Source organism: Orycteropus afer, unplaced genomic scaffold, assembly GCF_000298275.1.
Source record: "Orycteropus afer afer isolate SDZICR_OR568_19922 unplaced genomic scaffold, OryAfe1.0 scaffold00184, whole genome shotgun sequence".
Lineage (NCBI taxonomy): Eukaryota > Metazoa > Chordata > Mammalia > Tubulidentata > Orycteropodidae > Orycteropus > Orycteropus afer.
This window is the reverse complement of record NW_006921771.1, coordinates 4,539,391-4,555,273: the sequence shown is the minus strand read 5'-3', so window position 1 is coordinate 4,555,273 and position 15,883 is coordinate 4,539,391. Positions and strand designations below refer to the sequence as shown.

The following is a 15,883-nucleotide window of genomic DNA, read 5'->3' as shown; positions in this document are numbered from 1 at the left end:
TAGTGTCCCCTTGTTCTGTTCGAATGACAGCCTCCTGGTCAAGGTACAGATTCCTCATGAGTACAATCAAGTGCTCGGGAATTCCCATTCTTCTCAATATATATACATACATATATGAGCTTTACTGGTTTTGCTTCTCTAGAGAACCCAGCCTAATACACATTGTGATATTACTATAGGCCAACATTTCTTTTCCTTTCAAAACACTATTATTAAGATAATGTTGTTGTTGTTGTGTACCACTGAGTCAATTCCAGCTCAGCAACCTTTTTTTTTTTAAAAAAAAAATCATCTTTGGAGTCATCATTGTGATCAGAAACCTGGGAAGTAAATAAAATCATCAGTTACATAGGTTTTTTTCAATGTATGCTATTTTTGAAGGAAGTAATCTACATTTAAAATAAAACAGCTAATTTAACCCAGGATTTAAAAAGAAAAATACAAGAGATACATACAAGAGAAACAATACACTAATTGGTTTCCCACAGTTACTTTTTTTTTTAAGACAGAATAAACATTCATTGAGCACCTACTATGTTCCGGACACTATGCTAGATGTTTTCCCATCCATTATATCATTGGATTCTCACCCTAAAAAACAGGCTATGTTATTACTCCCATTTAACAGTTATTGAAGGTGAGATAGAGAAAGATGAAATTAAGACGTAAACAGCATCTTAAGTTAGTAACTAGTAGAAGCAAGATTTCTACCTGCATTAGTTCAGTTTCCTGGGACAGTTGTGACAAATTACATCAAACTGGGTGGCTTTAAATAACAGAAGTTTATTCTCTAACCATTGAGGAAGCCAGTAGTCCAAAATCAAGATGCCAGAAGACTTGGTTCCTTCTGGAGGCTTTGAGGGACAACACGTTCCATGCCTCTCTCCTAGTTTCTGGTGTTTATCAACAATCCTTGGCATTCTTTGGTTTGTAGATGCATCAATCTAGTCTCTGTTTCCAACTTCAAATCATTTTCTTCTCTCTGTTTTTCTGTCCTTTTCTGTCTCTTAGAAGGATACTTTCATTGGATTTAGGGCACAGCCTAAATCTAAGGTGGTTTCATCTCTAGATCCTTAACTATACACCTTCAACGACCTTTTTCCAAATAAGGTCACATTCTGAGCCTGCAGGTGGACATGAATTTTGGAGGAAATTCTTCAACCCAGTATTCAACCCAAATCTGTACTTCTTTAAAACCTATATGGTGTCCATTGCACCACACGTCTTTCTGTCCAAAACTAAGTGCTCCGAACTCTGCTCTTAGAGATACTCCCTCTTGACCACTGTCACACACATTCACTGATATGGTTAAATATTCAAGTTCTCCTCTACTATCCTCCTCTTGTCAATCATTCAAAATAAAAAATCAAATTTGTTCTCATCAACCAGAGATCTCCTCTTTCCTCTGTCCCATCACGACTTCTACATCCCCCTGCATTCTGTCCTCTCATTACATTATTCTCTTTAGTCTCTCCTCACCCTCCACTACTCTGCCTACTGCAACTACTCTCAAATATCCTGAGTGATCAGAGCCAGCATTTGGATACTTCCTCTCTCTCTCTCTCTCTCTCTCTCACATACACATACACACACATACAAACACACACATTCTTTTCTATTTCATTTCATGGCCAGTTAAAGAAAATACATATCTGAGACAAGTGGAAACAGACTAGGGGAGAGGCATCAAGTATAAATATGTATGAATAAAATGAAATTAAGTCTCAAGGCAAGGAGGCAGTAAGAGTGTAAGGTGAGACATTAGAAGAAGGAATTCTTGTTTTGGTCCTTGCTTCTGTTTTATCCTATATTGTTGTGGTTGTTAGGTGGCATTGAATCAGGTCTGACTCATAGCGACCCTTTGTACAACAAAACTTAACACTGCCTAGTCCTGTGCCAGCCTCACAATCCTTGATATACCTGAGCTCATTGTTGCAGCCACTGTGGCAATTCATCTCATTGAGGACCCTCCCCTTTTTCATTGACCCTCCACTTTACCAAGCATGATATCCTTCTCCAGTGAGTAGTCGCTTCTGACAACATGACTAAAGTAGGTGAGACAAAGTCTGGCCATTCTCACTTCCAAGGAACATTCCAGCTCTACTTCTTCCAGGACAGATTTGTGAGTTCTTCTGGCAGTCCATGGGACTTTCCGTATTCTTCACGAACACCACAGCTCAAAAGCATCAAATCTTCTTCAGCCTTCCTTGTTCATTGCCCAGCTTTCACATGCAAATTAGATGATTGAAAACACCCTGGCTTGGGTTAGGCACACCTTAGTCTTCAAAGCAACATCGTTGCTCTTCAACACTTCAAAGAGGTCTTTTGCAGCAGATTTGCCCAGTGCAATAGTTGTATGATTTCTTAACTGCTGTTTCCACTGTTATTGAATGTGGAACCAAGTAATCTGAAATCTTTGACAACTTTAATCTTTTCTCCATTATTTGCTTATTTGTCTTGTTGTGAAGATCTTCATTTTCTTTATGTTGAGGTGTAATCCATACTGCAGACTGTAGTCTTTAATCTTCATCACTAAGGGCTTCAAGTCATCCTCACTTTCAGCAAGCCAAATTGTGTCATCTGCATATCGCAGGTTGTTAATAAGTCTTCCTCCAATCCCATCTTCTTCATATAGTCCATCTTCTCAGATTATTTGCTCAGCATACAGATTGAATAAGTATGCTGAAAGAGTACAACCCTGACACACTCCCTTCCTGACTTTAAACCATGCAGTATCCCCTTGTTCTGTTTGAATGACAGCCCCCTGGTCTATGCACAGGTTCCTCGTGAGCACAATTAACTTCTGGAATTTCCATTCATTTCAATGTTATCCATAATTTGTCATGATCCACACAATTGAATGACTTTGCATGGTCAATAAAACACAAGTAAGTATCTTTCTGGTGTTCTTTACTTTCAGCCAAGATTCATCAGGAATGATATCCCTTGTTCCACATTCTCTTCTGATTCCTGCTTGCATTTCTGGATGTTCTCTGTCAATATACTTCTGGAATTGTTTTTGAATTGTCCTCAGCAAGAATTTACTTGCATGTAATATTAATGATATTGTTTGATAATTTCCACATTCTGTGGGATCATCTTTCTTTGGAGTGGGTGCTAATATCAATCTCTTCTATTCAGCTGGCCAGGTTACTGTCTTCTAAATTTCTTGGCATAGACAGTAAGTGCCTCCACTGAGGCAGCATTTGTTAAAATATCTCAATGGGTATTCCACCAGTTGCTGGAGCCTTGTTTTTCACCAATTCCTTCAGTGCAACTTTGAGTACTTCCTTTAATACCATTGGTTCTTGATCATATACCACTTCCTGAAATCGATTAACATTGACCAATTCTTTTTGGTACAGTGACTTTGTGTGTTCGTTCCATCTTCTTCTTCTTCTTCTTCTTTTTTTTTTCTTTAACATTTGTTTATGTTACATAACATCAAAATTTTATTCTGTCCCAAAAGAAAGTGAAAATATATTTTAGTGAGATTTATATTCTTTTTATTTTATTTTTTAAATGCATTATATTGAAATATAATTTATGTAAAGTGAAATACACAAAATTAAAATGACATGAATCAATGCATTTTTTTGCAGTGTTCCCTCCCCTCCCTTCCATCCCTGCTAACCAACAAAGAAAGGTTCCTTCCATATATAAGCCTTTCCTTGACTTTTTACAATAATGAACTAATACTATATTTGTTCTTCTGTGATTGACTTATTTCACTCAGCATAATGTCCTCCAAGTTCATCCATGTTAATACAGTGTTTTGCACATTGTACCTTATTCTTTAGTGTTGCATAGTACTCCATTGTGTGTATGAACCAACGTTTGGTTACCCATTCTTCTGCTGTTGGACATGTAGGTTGTTTCCATCTTTTTGCTATTGTAAATAGTGCTGCGAAAAACATGGGTGTTCATATTTGTTCTTGTCCTGGCTCTTGCTTCTTTAGGATGTATACCTAGTAATGGGATTGCTGGATCAAATGATATTTCTAATTACAGCTTTTTAAGGAATCACCATAATGTTTTCCACAGTGGTTGCATCATTTTACAGTCCCACCAGTAGTGTATGAGAGTCCCAATATCTCTGCATCCTCACCAGCATTTGTTATATTCTGTCTTGTTGAACTTTGCCATTAATGCTGGGGTGAGATGGTATCTCATTGTTTTTCTCATTTGCATCTCTGATGGCTAATGATTGTGACCATTTCTTCATGTATTTGCTGGCCACCTGAATATCCTCTTTGGTGAAGGGTCTAGTCATGTCTTCTGCCCATTTTTAAATTGGATTGTTAATCTTTTTATTGATGATGTGTTGGAGTTTTCTATAAATTTTAGAGATACTGCCCTTGTCAGATATGTAATTATTGACAAGTATGAATTTGTTGCTGTCATTTGTTATGTGCTTTTTCATGGTGTTGATTTCTTTGTTCCATATAATATTCCATGCTGAGCTCATTTTGTGTATGAATTGTGTTATCATTTCCTTTGTTGCTATTGTTTTAGTATTTGCTAAATATTTGTGGTGGTCTTCTTTTTTATTTTGATGTGAAGGTTTACAGTTTTTCTTTGAGGATACCCTGTGATTTATAATTTAATTCCCAAGTTTAGAACAGTCCATTCTATCTTGTAGTTGTCTTGACTTCTCTACCATTTAGAAGTTCTGTAATTACACAATTTTTCCTCTCTTTTTGATTTGTAGCTGTCCTCATTTGTCAATTGATGTCTCTGGTTCCCTGTTGACAATCTTGTAGGCTTATTTCTTTTGTTGTTGTTGTCGTTATGTGCCATTGAGTCATCTCTGACTCACAGTGACCTTATGTACAACAGAACTAAACACTACCCAGTCCTGTGCCAGCATCACGATCCTTGCTATACCTGAGCCCATCGCTGCAGCCACCATGTCTATCCATCGCTTTGAGGGCTTTCCCCTCTTTCATTAACTCTCCACTTTACCAAGCATGACATACTTCTTTAGAGAATGTCCCTTTTGACAACATGACCAAAGTAGATGACATGAAGTCTGGGCATTTTCACTCCCAAGGAGCATTCCAGCTGCACTTCTTCCAGGTCACATCTGTTAGTCCTTTTAGCAGTCCACAGTACTTTCAGCATTCTTCACCAACACCAAACTCAAAAGCATCTACTCATCTTCGATCTTCCTTATTCGTTGTCTAGCTGTCACATGCATATGAGGCGATTGAAAATACCATGGCTTGGGTTAGGCACATCTTAGTCTTCATGGAGATATCTTTGCTCTTCAGCCCTTGAAAAACATCTTTTGCAGCAGAATTTCCCAATGCAATATGTCTTTTGATGTCTTGACCGCGGCTTCCACTGGTATTGATTGTAGAACCAAGTAACATAAAGTCTTTGACAACTTCAATCTTTTATCATGATGCTGCTTATTGGTCCAGTTGTGAGCATTTTTGTTTTATGTTGAGGTGGAATCAATAGTGTAGACTCTAGTCTTAAATTTTCATCAGTAAGTGCTCTAAGTCATCCTTATTTTCAGCAAGCAAAGTTGTGTTGTCTGTGTGTCTCAGGTTGTTAATAAGCTTTCCTCTAATCCTAACATCCTTCTTCATATAGTCCAGCTACTCAGATTATTTGCTGAGCATACAAGTTGAATAAGTATGGTGAAAGGATACAACCCTGATGCAATCCCTTCCTGATTTTAAACCATACAATGTCCCTTGTTGCATTTGAATGACACCCTCCTGGTCTATGTACAGGTTCCTCATGAGTACTTAATTGTACACTTAATTGTGTTCTGGAATTCCCATTCTTCTCAAAGTTATCCATAATTTGTTATGGTCCACACAATCAAATGCCTGTTCATAGTCAAAAAAAGACAAGTAAACATCTTTCTGGTATTCTTTGCTTTGAGCTAAGATCCATCTGACACAGCTATGATATCCCTCGCTCCACATCCCCTTCTGAATCCAGCTTGCATTTCTGGAAGTTCTCTGTCAATATAATGTGGTAATCATTTTTAAATTATCTTCAGTAAGATTTTACTTGCATGTGATATCAATGATATTGTTAGATAATTTCCACATTCTGTGGGATCACCTTTCTTTGGAATGGGTACAAATATGGATCTCTTCCAGTCAGTTGGCCAGGTAGTTGTCTCCCAAATCTATTTGCATAGCCAAGTGAGTGACTTCAGTGGGACATCCATTTGCTGAAACATCTCAATGGATATGCTGTCAATTCCAAATTCCTTGGTTTTCACCATTTCCTTCGGGCAGTTTTGACTTCTTCCTTTAATACCACTGGTTCTTGATCATATGCCACCTCCTGAAATGGATGATTATCTACCAATTGTTTTTGGTATAGTGCTTGTATATTCCATGCATCATCTTTTGAAGTTTCCTGCATCATTCAACAGGAGCTCTGGTAGCATAGTGCCTAAAGCACTTGACTGCTAACCAGAAGGCTGACGGTTCAAACCCTCCATCCACTCCTCAGATGGAAGATTGGGCAATCTACTTTGGTAGTGATACCACCTTGGAAACCCAAGGAGGGCTTGCTATGAGTCGGGTGCTACTCGACGGCATATAACAACAACAAGAAGAAGCATCATTCAACATATTGCCCGTGGAATCATTCAATATTGCAATTGAGGCTTTTTTTTTTCCCCCCTCAGTTCTTTCAGCTTGAGAAATGCCAAGTGTGGTAGTTATGTTTTTGTGATTACTTGGCTTGGCCTGGTTGAATGGCTGGGCAGCTGGTGGTAGTTATTCCCCATGATGAGACTGGCAATCAGCTCCATGGTAGGACCTACCACAAGCAGCTGCCTTTGGGATGTGGTCTGCTTCCTGTATATAAGGAGAAGCTTTGGGAATGGTCTCTAGCCTATGGCACGCTTGGACTCTGCATGTAACCGTGTTGTTGCTCAGCAGCCTGCTGTGCTCTGTCGACCTTGGGACTTACAATAGACTTAAGTTAATGACCTGCGGTGTGGTTTGGTAACATCGGGACTGTCCCTTTTTACTTGTCAACCTTGGGGCTTCTCAGCCTCAGCAGCCAGCAGCTGTCTGAATGAAGAAATGCCTTTGGCTCCAGTGGGCCGGGAGCAGGAGGCAGAGCTGGACCCCAAGGTTGAAGGGCTTTCACCCAGCCCTTAGACCCTGGCACTTTGAACTTGGACTTAAAGCCTCCAAACTGTAAGACAATAAACTCCTATTTGTTAAGGCCATCACATTTGTGGTATATTCTTGTCAGAGCAGCAGTAGGTAACCAGAACACCAAGCATGTTCTTCCCTTTTGGTTTTCTAACTCCAACACTTGGTACATTTCATTATAATATTGACTTTGCCTTCTCAGGCTACTCTTTGAAATCTTCTGTTCAACCCTTTTATCCTGTTGATTCTCCCATTTGCTTTAGCATAGTTCCTAAGGCACTTGACTGCTAACCAGAAGGCTGGAGGTTCAAACCCACCAGCCACTCCTCAGAAAGAAGGTTGGGCAATCTACTTCCGTAGTGATACTGCCTCTGAAACCCAAGGAGGGGTCGCTATGAATCTGGCAAAGTTCATGTGTATAGCTGCCATTTGTGTTGTTGAAAAAAGGTATTTGCAATGAATAAGTCATTAGATAGTCTTGCAAAATTCTATCATGCAATCACCAGCATCATTTCTATCATCAAGACCATATTTTTCAACTACTGGTGATTCTTCTTTGTTTCCAAGTTTTGCATTCCAGTCACTAGCAATAATTAACATATGTTGATTGCATGTTTGGTCTATTTCAGATTCCAGAAGTTGGTAAAAATCGTTAATTTCCTCATCTTTGCCTTTGGTGGTTGGTGTGTAAATTTGAATAAGAGTAATATTAACTGGTCTTCCTCATAGGCATATGGATACTATCCTGTCACTGACAGTATTGTACTTCAGCATAGATCTTGAAACATTCTTTGTGATGATGAATGCCACACCATTTCTCTTCAATGTGTCATTCCCTACATAGTAGATCATATAGTTGTCTGATTCAAAACGGACAAAACCAGTCCATTTTAGCTCACTAATACCTAGGATATCTATCTTTATGCATTCCATTTCATTTTTGACAACTTCCAATTTTCCTAGATTCGTATTTCGTATATTCCATGTTCTGATTATTAGTGGATATTTGCAGCTGTTTCTTCTTATCTTGAGTTGTGCCACATAGCAAAAGGATGGTCTGAATGCTTTGCTCCATCCATATCATTAAGGTTGGCTCTATTCTGAGGAGGCATCCCTTTCCTAGTCATATTTTGAGTGACTTTTGGTCTGAGGGGTCTTTTCTCTGGCAGTATATCAGACAATGTTTCAGGGGCATTTTTCAGTAATGTATCAGACACTACTTCACTACTATTCATAAAGTTTTCACTGGCTGGTTTTTGGATTTTGGGGTTTTGGTTATTTACTTTGGATACTTCTAAAACTAAGTTGGTTTCTGGATTATGTCATCATGTGTGTTGATGGTCAGTTTTTATTTCCTGTTGTTGGTTCTCTGTCCAAAAGACTCCCATTAGCCTCTCTTATATGGTTGATCTGGGTTTAACAAATTCCCTTAATTTCTGCTTATCTGGAAAATGTCCTAATTTCACCAACATATTTGAGGAACAATTTTTGCTGAGTATAGAATTCTTGGTTGGAAATTTGTCTCTTTCAGAGTTTTATATATACCATCCCATTGTCTTCTCACCTGCATGGTTTCTGCTGAGAAATTCAAGCTTAGTCTTATTGGTTGTGCCTTGTAGATAACTCTTCATTTTTCCCTTGCTGCTTTCAGGATTCTTTGTCTTTGGTTTTGGTGAATTTGATGATGATATGTCCTGGTGATTTTCTTTTGTGGTCTATCCTGTTTGGGGTTCATTGGACTTCTTGAATGGATATATTCTCATCTTTCATCATACTAAGAAAATTCTCTTCCAACAAATCTTTGACAATTTTTTCTGTTGTTTTATTTCTCTTTCTGTTCTGGAATTCCAATTACATGTAGGTTGTTCCTTTTGATGGTATCCCACATGAACCTTAGGCTTTCTTCATTTGTTTTGATCTTTTTTCTGATTGATCCTTTTCCAAAGAAGTATTGAGGTATTTGCCTTCAATCTCACAAATTCTGTCTTCCATTGATTCAATTCTACTTCTTTGCCCATTCAATGTGTTATCTATTTCTGAAAATTTAGTGTTAATCTTCTGAATTTCTGTCTGTAGATTTTATATCATTTCTAATTTTTCATTTATTTTGTCATTTTCTTTTTGTACTGTCTTTTGAAATTGTCCTAGTTGTTTTACTCAATTTTGTTAGTGTTTTCCTTGATCTGTCTCTCAATCTGTTGAAGGTACCTAAATATAATTCTTTTGAGTTCCTTATCAGGGAGTTCCAATGCTGTGTCTTCCTCAGGAATGTATTTTGGGTCTGTATCTTAGTCCCTTGTTTCTCCACTTTATCTTGCTTCTTTGTGTGGACTATTGTTCTCTTCTGTTGTCACCATGGCATTGTGACATTTTTGTGTTTATATTTAATTGGTAATTATATGTTGGAGTGACTTGCCCATGATCTTTATTTTCTTTGTTTTGTGTGTTGTCTATGTGAGCAGGGTACTGTGTTGTACTCCTCTATTCACTAGTTGACAGCACTTATACACTCACCACCTGTCTCCATTCCCATTGTCTACCTCACATATGTCCCTCCGTCCTTGGCAAATAAAGCCTATTCTTAGGTCCCTGGAATCCAAATGAGAATGCTGTCACTTTAAAATCCAAAATGAGCACCACTTGTAAACATTCAAAATGGCCACCACTTGTTATCATTCAAAATGGCTGTGCCCATGGTCACTTTACATGTCCAAAATGGCCACCACTTGTAAACAATCAAGATAGCTGTGCCCTCCAGGCAACTGAAAGTCCACAGTTCAGGTTGTCTCCTTCTTTGCTATTTCCATTCCTAGTCATTGGCCACCAGTGTAGTCATTCCTGCAGCCCATGTTTGACCAGGGCTGATCTTTAGGTCAATTCTTAGGTCCTAACACCATTTGGAAATATTCAGGCTGTTGGTGCTGTCAGCGTAGCTGACAGTCTACAGCTCTGTCTGTCTCTGTTCTCATTATTTTCATTCATGTTCTTCCATTAGTTGGTGCCTAATCTACTTCTGTATACTTCCTTTCAAAGCTCAGGGCTCTAGTATTATCTTTTGTATTTCTGTCAGTTGGTTTCTCTTTTCTTTGTTGAAGAGGGTCTGTGTAGTTTGTCTGCCTATTCTGCCACCTTTCTAGAAGCCCCTCATTCCGTCTTCTTTTGATATTTCCTGCATCATTCAATATTTTGCCCATAGAATCTTTCAACATTGTAACTCAAAGCTTGAATATTTTCTTCAGTTCTTTCAGTTTGAGAAATGCCAACCATGTTCTTTCCTTTAGTTTTTCTACTCTTGACATTTGTACATTTCAATTTAATAATTGACTTTTCCTTCTCAAGTTATTCTTTGAAATCTTCTGTTCAACTTTTTAATCTTGTCATTTCCTCCATTTGCTGTAGCTACTCTCTGTTAAAGAGCAAATTTCAGAGTCTCTTCTGACATCCATTTAGGTCTTTTATTCCTTTCCTGTTTTTAAGGAACTTTAGCTTTCCTCGTGGATGATGTTCTTGATGTCATCTCACAATTCCTCTGGTTTTCAGTCATTGGTATCCAGTGTATCAAATCTATCCTTTAGATGGTTTCTAAATTCAAGTAGGATATAATCGAGGTCATATTTTGGTTCTTGTGGACTTGTTTTAATTGTCTTCAGCTTCGACTTGAACTTGCAAATGAGCAGTTGATGGTCTGTTCCTGGCTTTGTTTGGCTGAGGATATTGAGCATTTCCATTACCTCTTGCCACAGATGTAGTCCATCTGATTCCTGTGTATTCCATCTGGTGAAGTCCACATGTATAGATGCTGTTTGTGTTGTTGAAAAAAGGTATTTGCAATGAATAAATCACTGGTCTTGAAAAATTCTATCATGGGATCTCTAGTGTCATTTTAATCACCAACTAACAATGATTCTTTTTCATTTCCAACTTTTGCATTCAAATCACTAGTAATAAGCAACACATCTTGATTGCGTGTTTGGTCAATTTCAGACTGGAGAAGTTGGTAAAAATCTTTAATTTCCTCTACATTGGCTTTGGTGGTTGGTACATAAATTTGAATAATAGTAATGTTAACTGATCTTCCTTGTGGGTGTATGGATATTATCTAGCAGCTTCGTACTTCAGGACAGATCTTGAAACATTTTTGTGACAATGAGTGCCTTATCATTTCTCTTCAATTTGTCATTCCTGGCATAGTGCATTATATGGTTATCTGATTCAAAATGAACAAAACCAGTCCATTTTAGCTCACTAATACCTAGGATATAGATCTTTATGCATTCTTTTTCATTTTTGACCAACTTTCAACTTTCTTAGATTCATACTTTGCAAATTCCACTTTCTGATTATTAATGGATGTTTACAGCTGTTTCTTCACATTTTGAGTTATGCTGCATCAGCAAATGGAGGTCTCGAAAGCTTTACTCCATCTACATCATTAAGGTCAACTTGACTTTGAGGAGGCAGCTCTTCCCTAGTCCTTCTGAAACTATATCAGACAATGTTTCAGGGTTATTCATAAAGTTTTCCAGTAATATATCAATGTTTCACTGCTGTTCATAAGGTTTTTATTGCCCAATTCTTTGAGAAGTGGATGGCCCTTTCTTCTTCCAAGTCTGTCTTAGTCTGGAAGCTCCTCTGAAACCTGTCCAACATGGGTGACACTGCTGGTATTTGAAATAGCGATGACATAGTCTGCAGCCTCACAGCAACATTGAAGCCACCACAGTATGACCAACTGACAGAAAAGTGGTAGGTTTTACCCTACATTCTTATGCTGTTTGACTTTGCAATGCCAACCCTTTTGCTACTCAAAAGACCTTTGAGAGAAACTGCAAAGTCTTAGAGAAAAGGACACGGATACAAAGAGAAGTAAATTGGGCCATCAAGGCAATTTATCTACTCAGAAACAAACTGCCCTGGCTTTTCATCAGCACTCTTACAGTAGTTAGATTTGGTCACGGTTATACAGTGGTTGTGTCACAAATAGGACTTACATAATAACATTTCCCTTCTTTGGACTTTTAAAAAATTACTAAAGATATCCAGTTACAGTTTTGCTATTACATTTAATGGCAGAGGAAAATGATGATTTATAAATAACTAAATTTGGAATAGAAGACTTTGTGATGGAGTGCTTAAGCACTTGGCTGCTAAGTAAAAGATTGGCTGTTCAAACCCAGCAGCTGATCCATGGGAGAAAGACGTGGAAGTCTGCTTCCACAAAGATTACAGCCTTGGAAACCCTATGGGGCAGTTCTATGCCATCTTATTTGGTCATTATAACTTGGAGTCCACTTGACAGCACCAGGTTTGATCTTTTGGTTTAAGTTTGTTGTTGTTGTTGTTATGTGCCGTCGAGTCGGCCCCGACTCATAGCGACCCCTCCTTGGGTTTCCGAGGCAGTATCACTACGGAAGTAGGATTGCCCAACCTTCCTTCCGAGGAGTGGCTGGTGGATTTGAACCGCCAGCCATCTGGTTAGCAGGCAAGTGTCTTAGCCACTATGCTACCAGAGGTTTAAGTTTAGAATATCAAAATAAATGGAGTAAAAGGAAGATGAAAGGAGGTAATATCAGTGTGCTCTCCTTACATGGAGATTGATTTCTGGTACTATGGAAAGAAATGTATGGACAAATCAGCCTAGATTAGATTATAGCTAGATTATATGGACAATTACCTTAATAGTTTTTTTTAGCTGCAGTGTTATAAAACCTTGGTCTATGAATTTATTTTATCTCTCAGTCATTGATTTCTCTTTTATTTTAAATATATATTTGACTTATTATGGGTATGTTTATATAGACCAAATCACTAAATTAAATAATAATAATAATAATTAATTTTATACTTTCATCTCTGCTTTGAAATAAGGAATGAGAGTTCTAGTTGATTTTCTCACATAAATAAACTATGATTGACCACCATTAACTTGGACCTTAATTATGATGGTGTAAGTTTAGCTCATTACAAAGGAAGGGTGATCCCACAGAATGTGGAAATTATTGAACAACATAATTAATATCACATGCCTGTAAAACCTTGCTGAAGATAATTCAAACACGGTTGTAGCAGTATATTGACACCAAGCTTTCAGAAATACAAGCTGGATTCAGAAGAGGACGTGGAATGAGGGATATCATTGCTAATGTCAGATGGATCTTAGCTGAAAACAAAGAATACCAGAAAGATGTTCATTTATGTTTTGTTGACTATGTAAAAGCATTTGACTGTGTGGATCATAACAAATTATAGATAACATTGAGAAGAATGGGAATTCCAGAACACTTGATTATATTCATGAGGAGCCTGTACATAGATCAGGAGGCTGTTGTTTGAACATAACAAGGGGATACTGCATGGCTTAAAATCAGGAAGGGAGTGTGCCTGGGTTGTATCCTCTCACCATAGGTATTCAATTTGTATGCTGAGCAAATAATCCAAGAAGCTGGACCATATGAAGAAGAATGTAGCATCAGGATTGGAGGAAGACTCATTAACAACCTGCAATATGCAGATGACACAACTTTGCTTGCTGAAAGTAAGGATGACTTGAAGCACTTACTGATGAAGATTAAAGACTGCAGTATGGATTACACCTCAATATAAAGAAAATAAAAATCCTTGCAACCAGTCCAATAAACAGCTTCCAAATGGATGGAGAAAAGATTGAAATCATGAAGGACTTCATATTACTTCACTCTACAATCAACACCAATGGAAGCAGCAGTCAAGACATAAGACAATGTATTGCATTGGGCAAGTCTGCTACAAAAGATCTCTTTCAAGTGGTGAAGAGCAAAGATGTCTCCTTGAAGACTAAGATGCACTTAACCCAAGTCATGGTATTTTCAATCACCTCTTATGCATGTGAGAGCTGGACAATGAATAAGAAAGACCGAAGAAGAGTTGATGCTTTTGTGTTGTGGTGTTGGAGAACAATGCTAAGAATACCATGGTATGCTAAAAGGACTAATAGATCTGTCCTGGAGGAAGTGCAGCCAAAATGCTCCTTGGAAGAGAGAATGGCCAGACTTCGTCTCATCTACTTTGGTCATGTTATCAGAAGGAACCATTCTCTGGAGAAGACTATCAGCCTTGGTAAAGTGGAGAGTCAATGAAGAAAGGGAAGGCCCTCAACGAGATGGATTGACACAGTGGCTGCAATGATGGGCTCAGGTATAGCAAGGATCGTGAGGCTGGCACAGGACAGGGCAGTGTTTCGTTCCGCTGTGCATAGAGTCACTATGACTTGGAGACAACTTGATGGCACCTAACAACAACAAGTTTAACTTACAGCTAATATACAAATTTTCTTGAAAGGAATTTTCAAACTTAATTAATTGTTTTGTTGTTATTGTTGTTGTTTTAAAGTATGTAGGGCAGATCGTGTGATGTGAATCAACCATAATTAAGAAAATCCCTTCACCTGGTGATAAGATTTTATTCTTTGACATTGATGATTATTTTTCTTACTTAAAAGAAATATATTTTTTCCTCATAGGTCTTTCCAGGACGCTTACCAATTTAATTAATGGAGAAAGTCTGTTGACATCTGTTATATCTTTAATGATATTTCCTATTATTTCGAATATAAATACACAAATGGAAAAGACAATGAATTATTCCTTAGGTAAAGATCTTTTTATTCCCCCTTAGTTTTTAAAATTCAGTATCCTATATTTTCTGAAAATGGACATTAATTTAATAATATCTTATCATAAGTTATACTTGTATAAATATAATAACAATTAATAGTAAAGTGATTTAACTTTTACAATGCAATATCACACATAAAGGAACTCTGGTTACACAGTGTTTAAAGTATTCACCTGATGGCCAAGAGTTAGTGGTTTGAACCTACCAGTTGCTCTGTTAAAGAAACATGAGGCAATCTGCCCTATTGGGCAGTTCTACGTTGTGTTAAAGGGTCACTATGAGTTAGAATCAACTAGATGGCAGTGGGTGTGGGTGTGATGTTTTTTAATCCTGCGATTAACTGGTTCTGTTTTTTTCTTTTTCCCCCCTAATCAAATCTGCTGTTAAATACTTCCATTGTGTCTCTCCTTTCAGTCATTCTCTCTTCCAGTTCCAATATTTCTTTTTGGTTTCCTATCTGTCTCTTTCTTTTAATTTACATTTCTCCCTCCTTCACACAAGTTAATATGTGTCTACCCTGTGGTTAGTAGTTTACCCTCCCTTTCCCATACATCCCTGATAACCATCAAAGAATGTTTCTTTATTTGTGAAACCATTTTCTTGACTTTTTACAATAGTGATCTCATACAATATTTGTCCTTTTATTTTTGACTACCTTCACTCAACATGATGGCCTCTAATTTCATCCATGTTTTGAGATGTTTCACAGATTCATCATTGTTTTTTAACATTGCATAGTATTCCATCGTGTGTATGCACCACAGTTTGTTGATCCATTTCTCCATTAATGGGCATTTAGGTTGTTCACATCTATTTACTATCATGAATAGCCCTGCAATAAACATATGTGTGCATATATTTGTTGAGTCATGGCTCTTATTTCTCCAGAATATATACTTAGTTGTGGAATTGCTGGATCATATGGTATTTCTTTTTCTCCCCGCCCCTTTTTTCTTTAATTTTATTTTGATTTGGGTGAAGATTTACAGAGCAAATTCACTTTTCATACAGCAGTTCACATATACTTTGTCTCATGTCATTGACCACAATTTACCACAATGCAACACCTCCCCTCCCATTTCCTCCCCATA

At 37.6% G+C, this 15,883-nt stretch overlaps 1 protein-coding gene across 1 annotated transcript in view; it reads left to right on the top strand.

Moving 5' to 3' along the window:
• Positions 1-15,883, top strand: part of SLC9C1 (solute carrier family 9 member C1) — a 173,010-nt gene that overhangs the window by 36,956 nt on the left and 120,171 nt on the right. Inside the window, exon 5 of the mRNA XM_007947443.1 lies at positions 14,638-14,766. Coding sequence (XP_007945634.1) covers positions 14,638-14,766 — 129 coding nt within the window. The remainder of the gene's footprint in view (positions 1-14,637; positions 14,767-15,883) is intronic.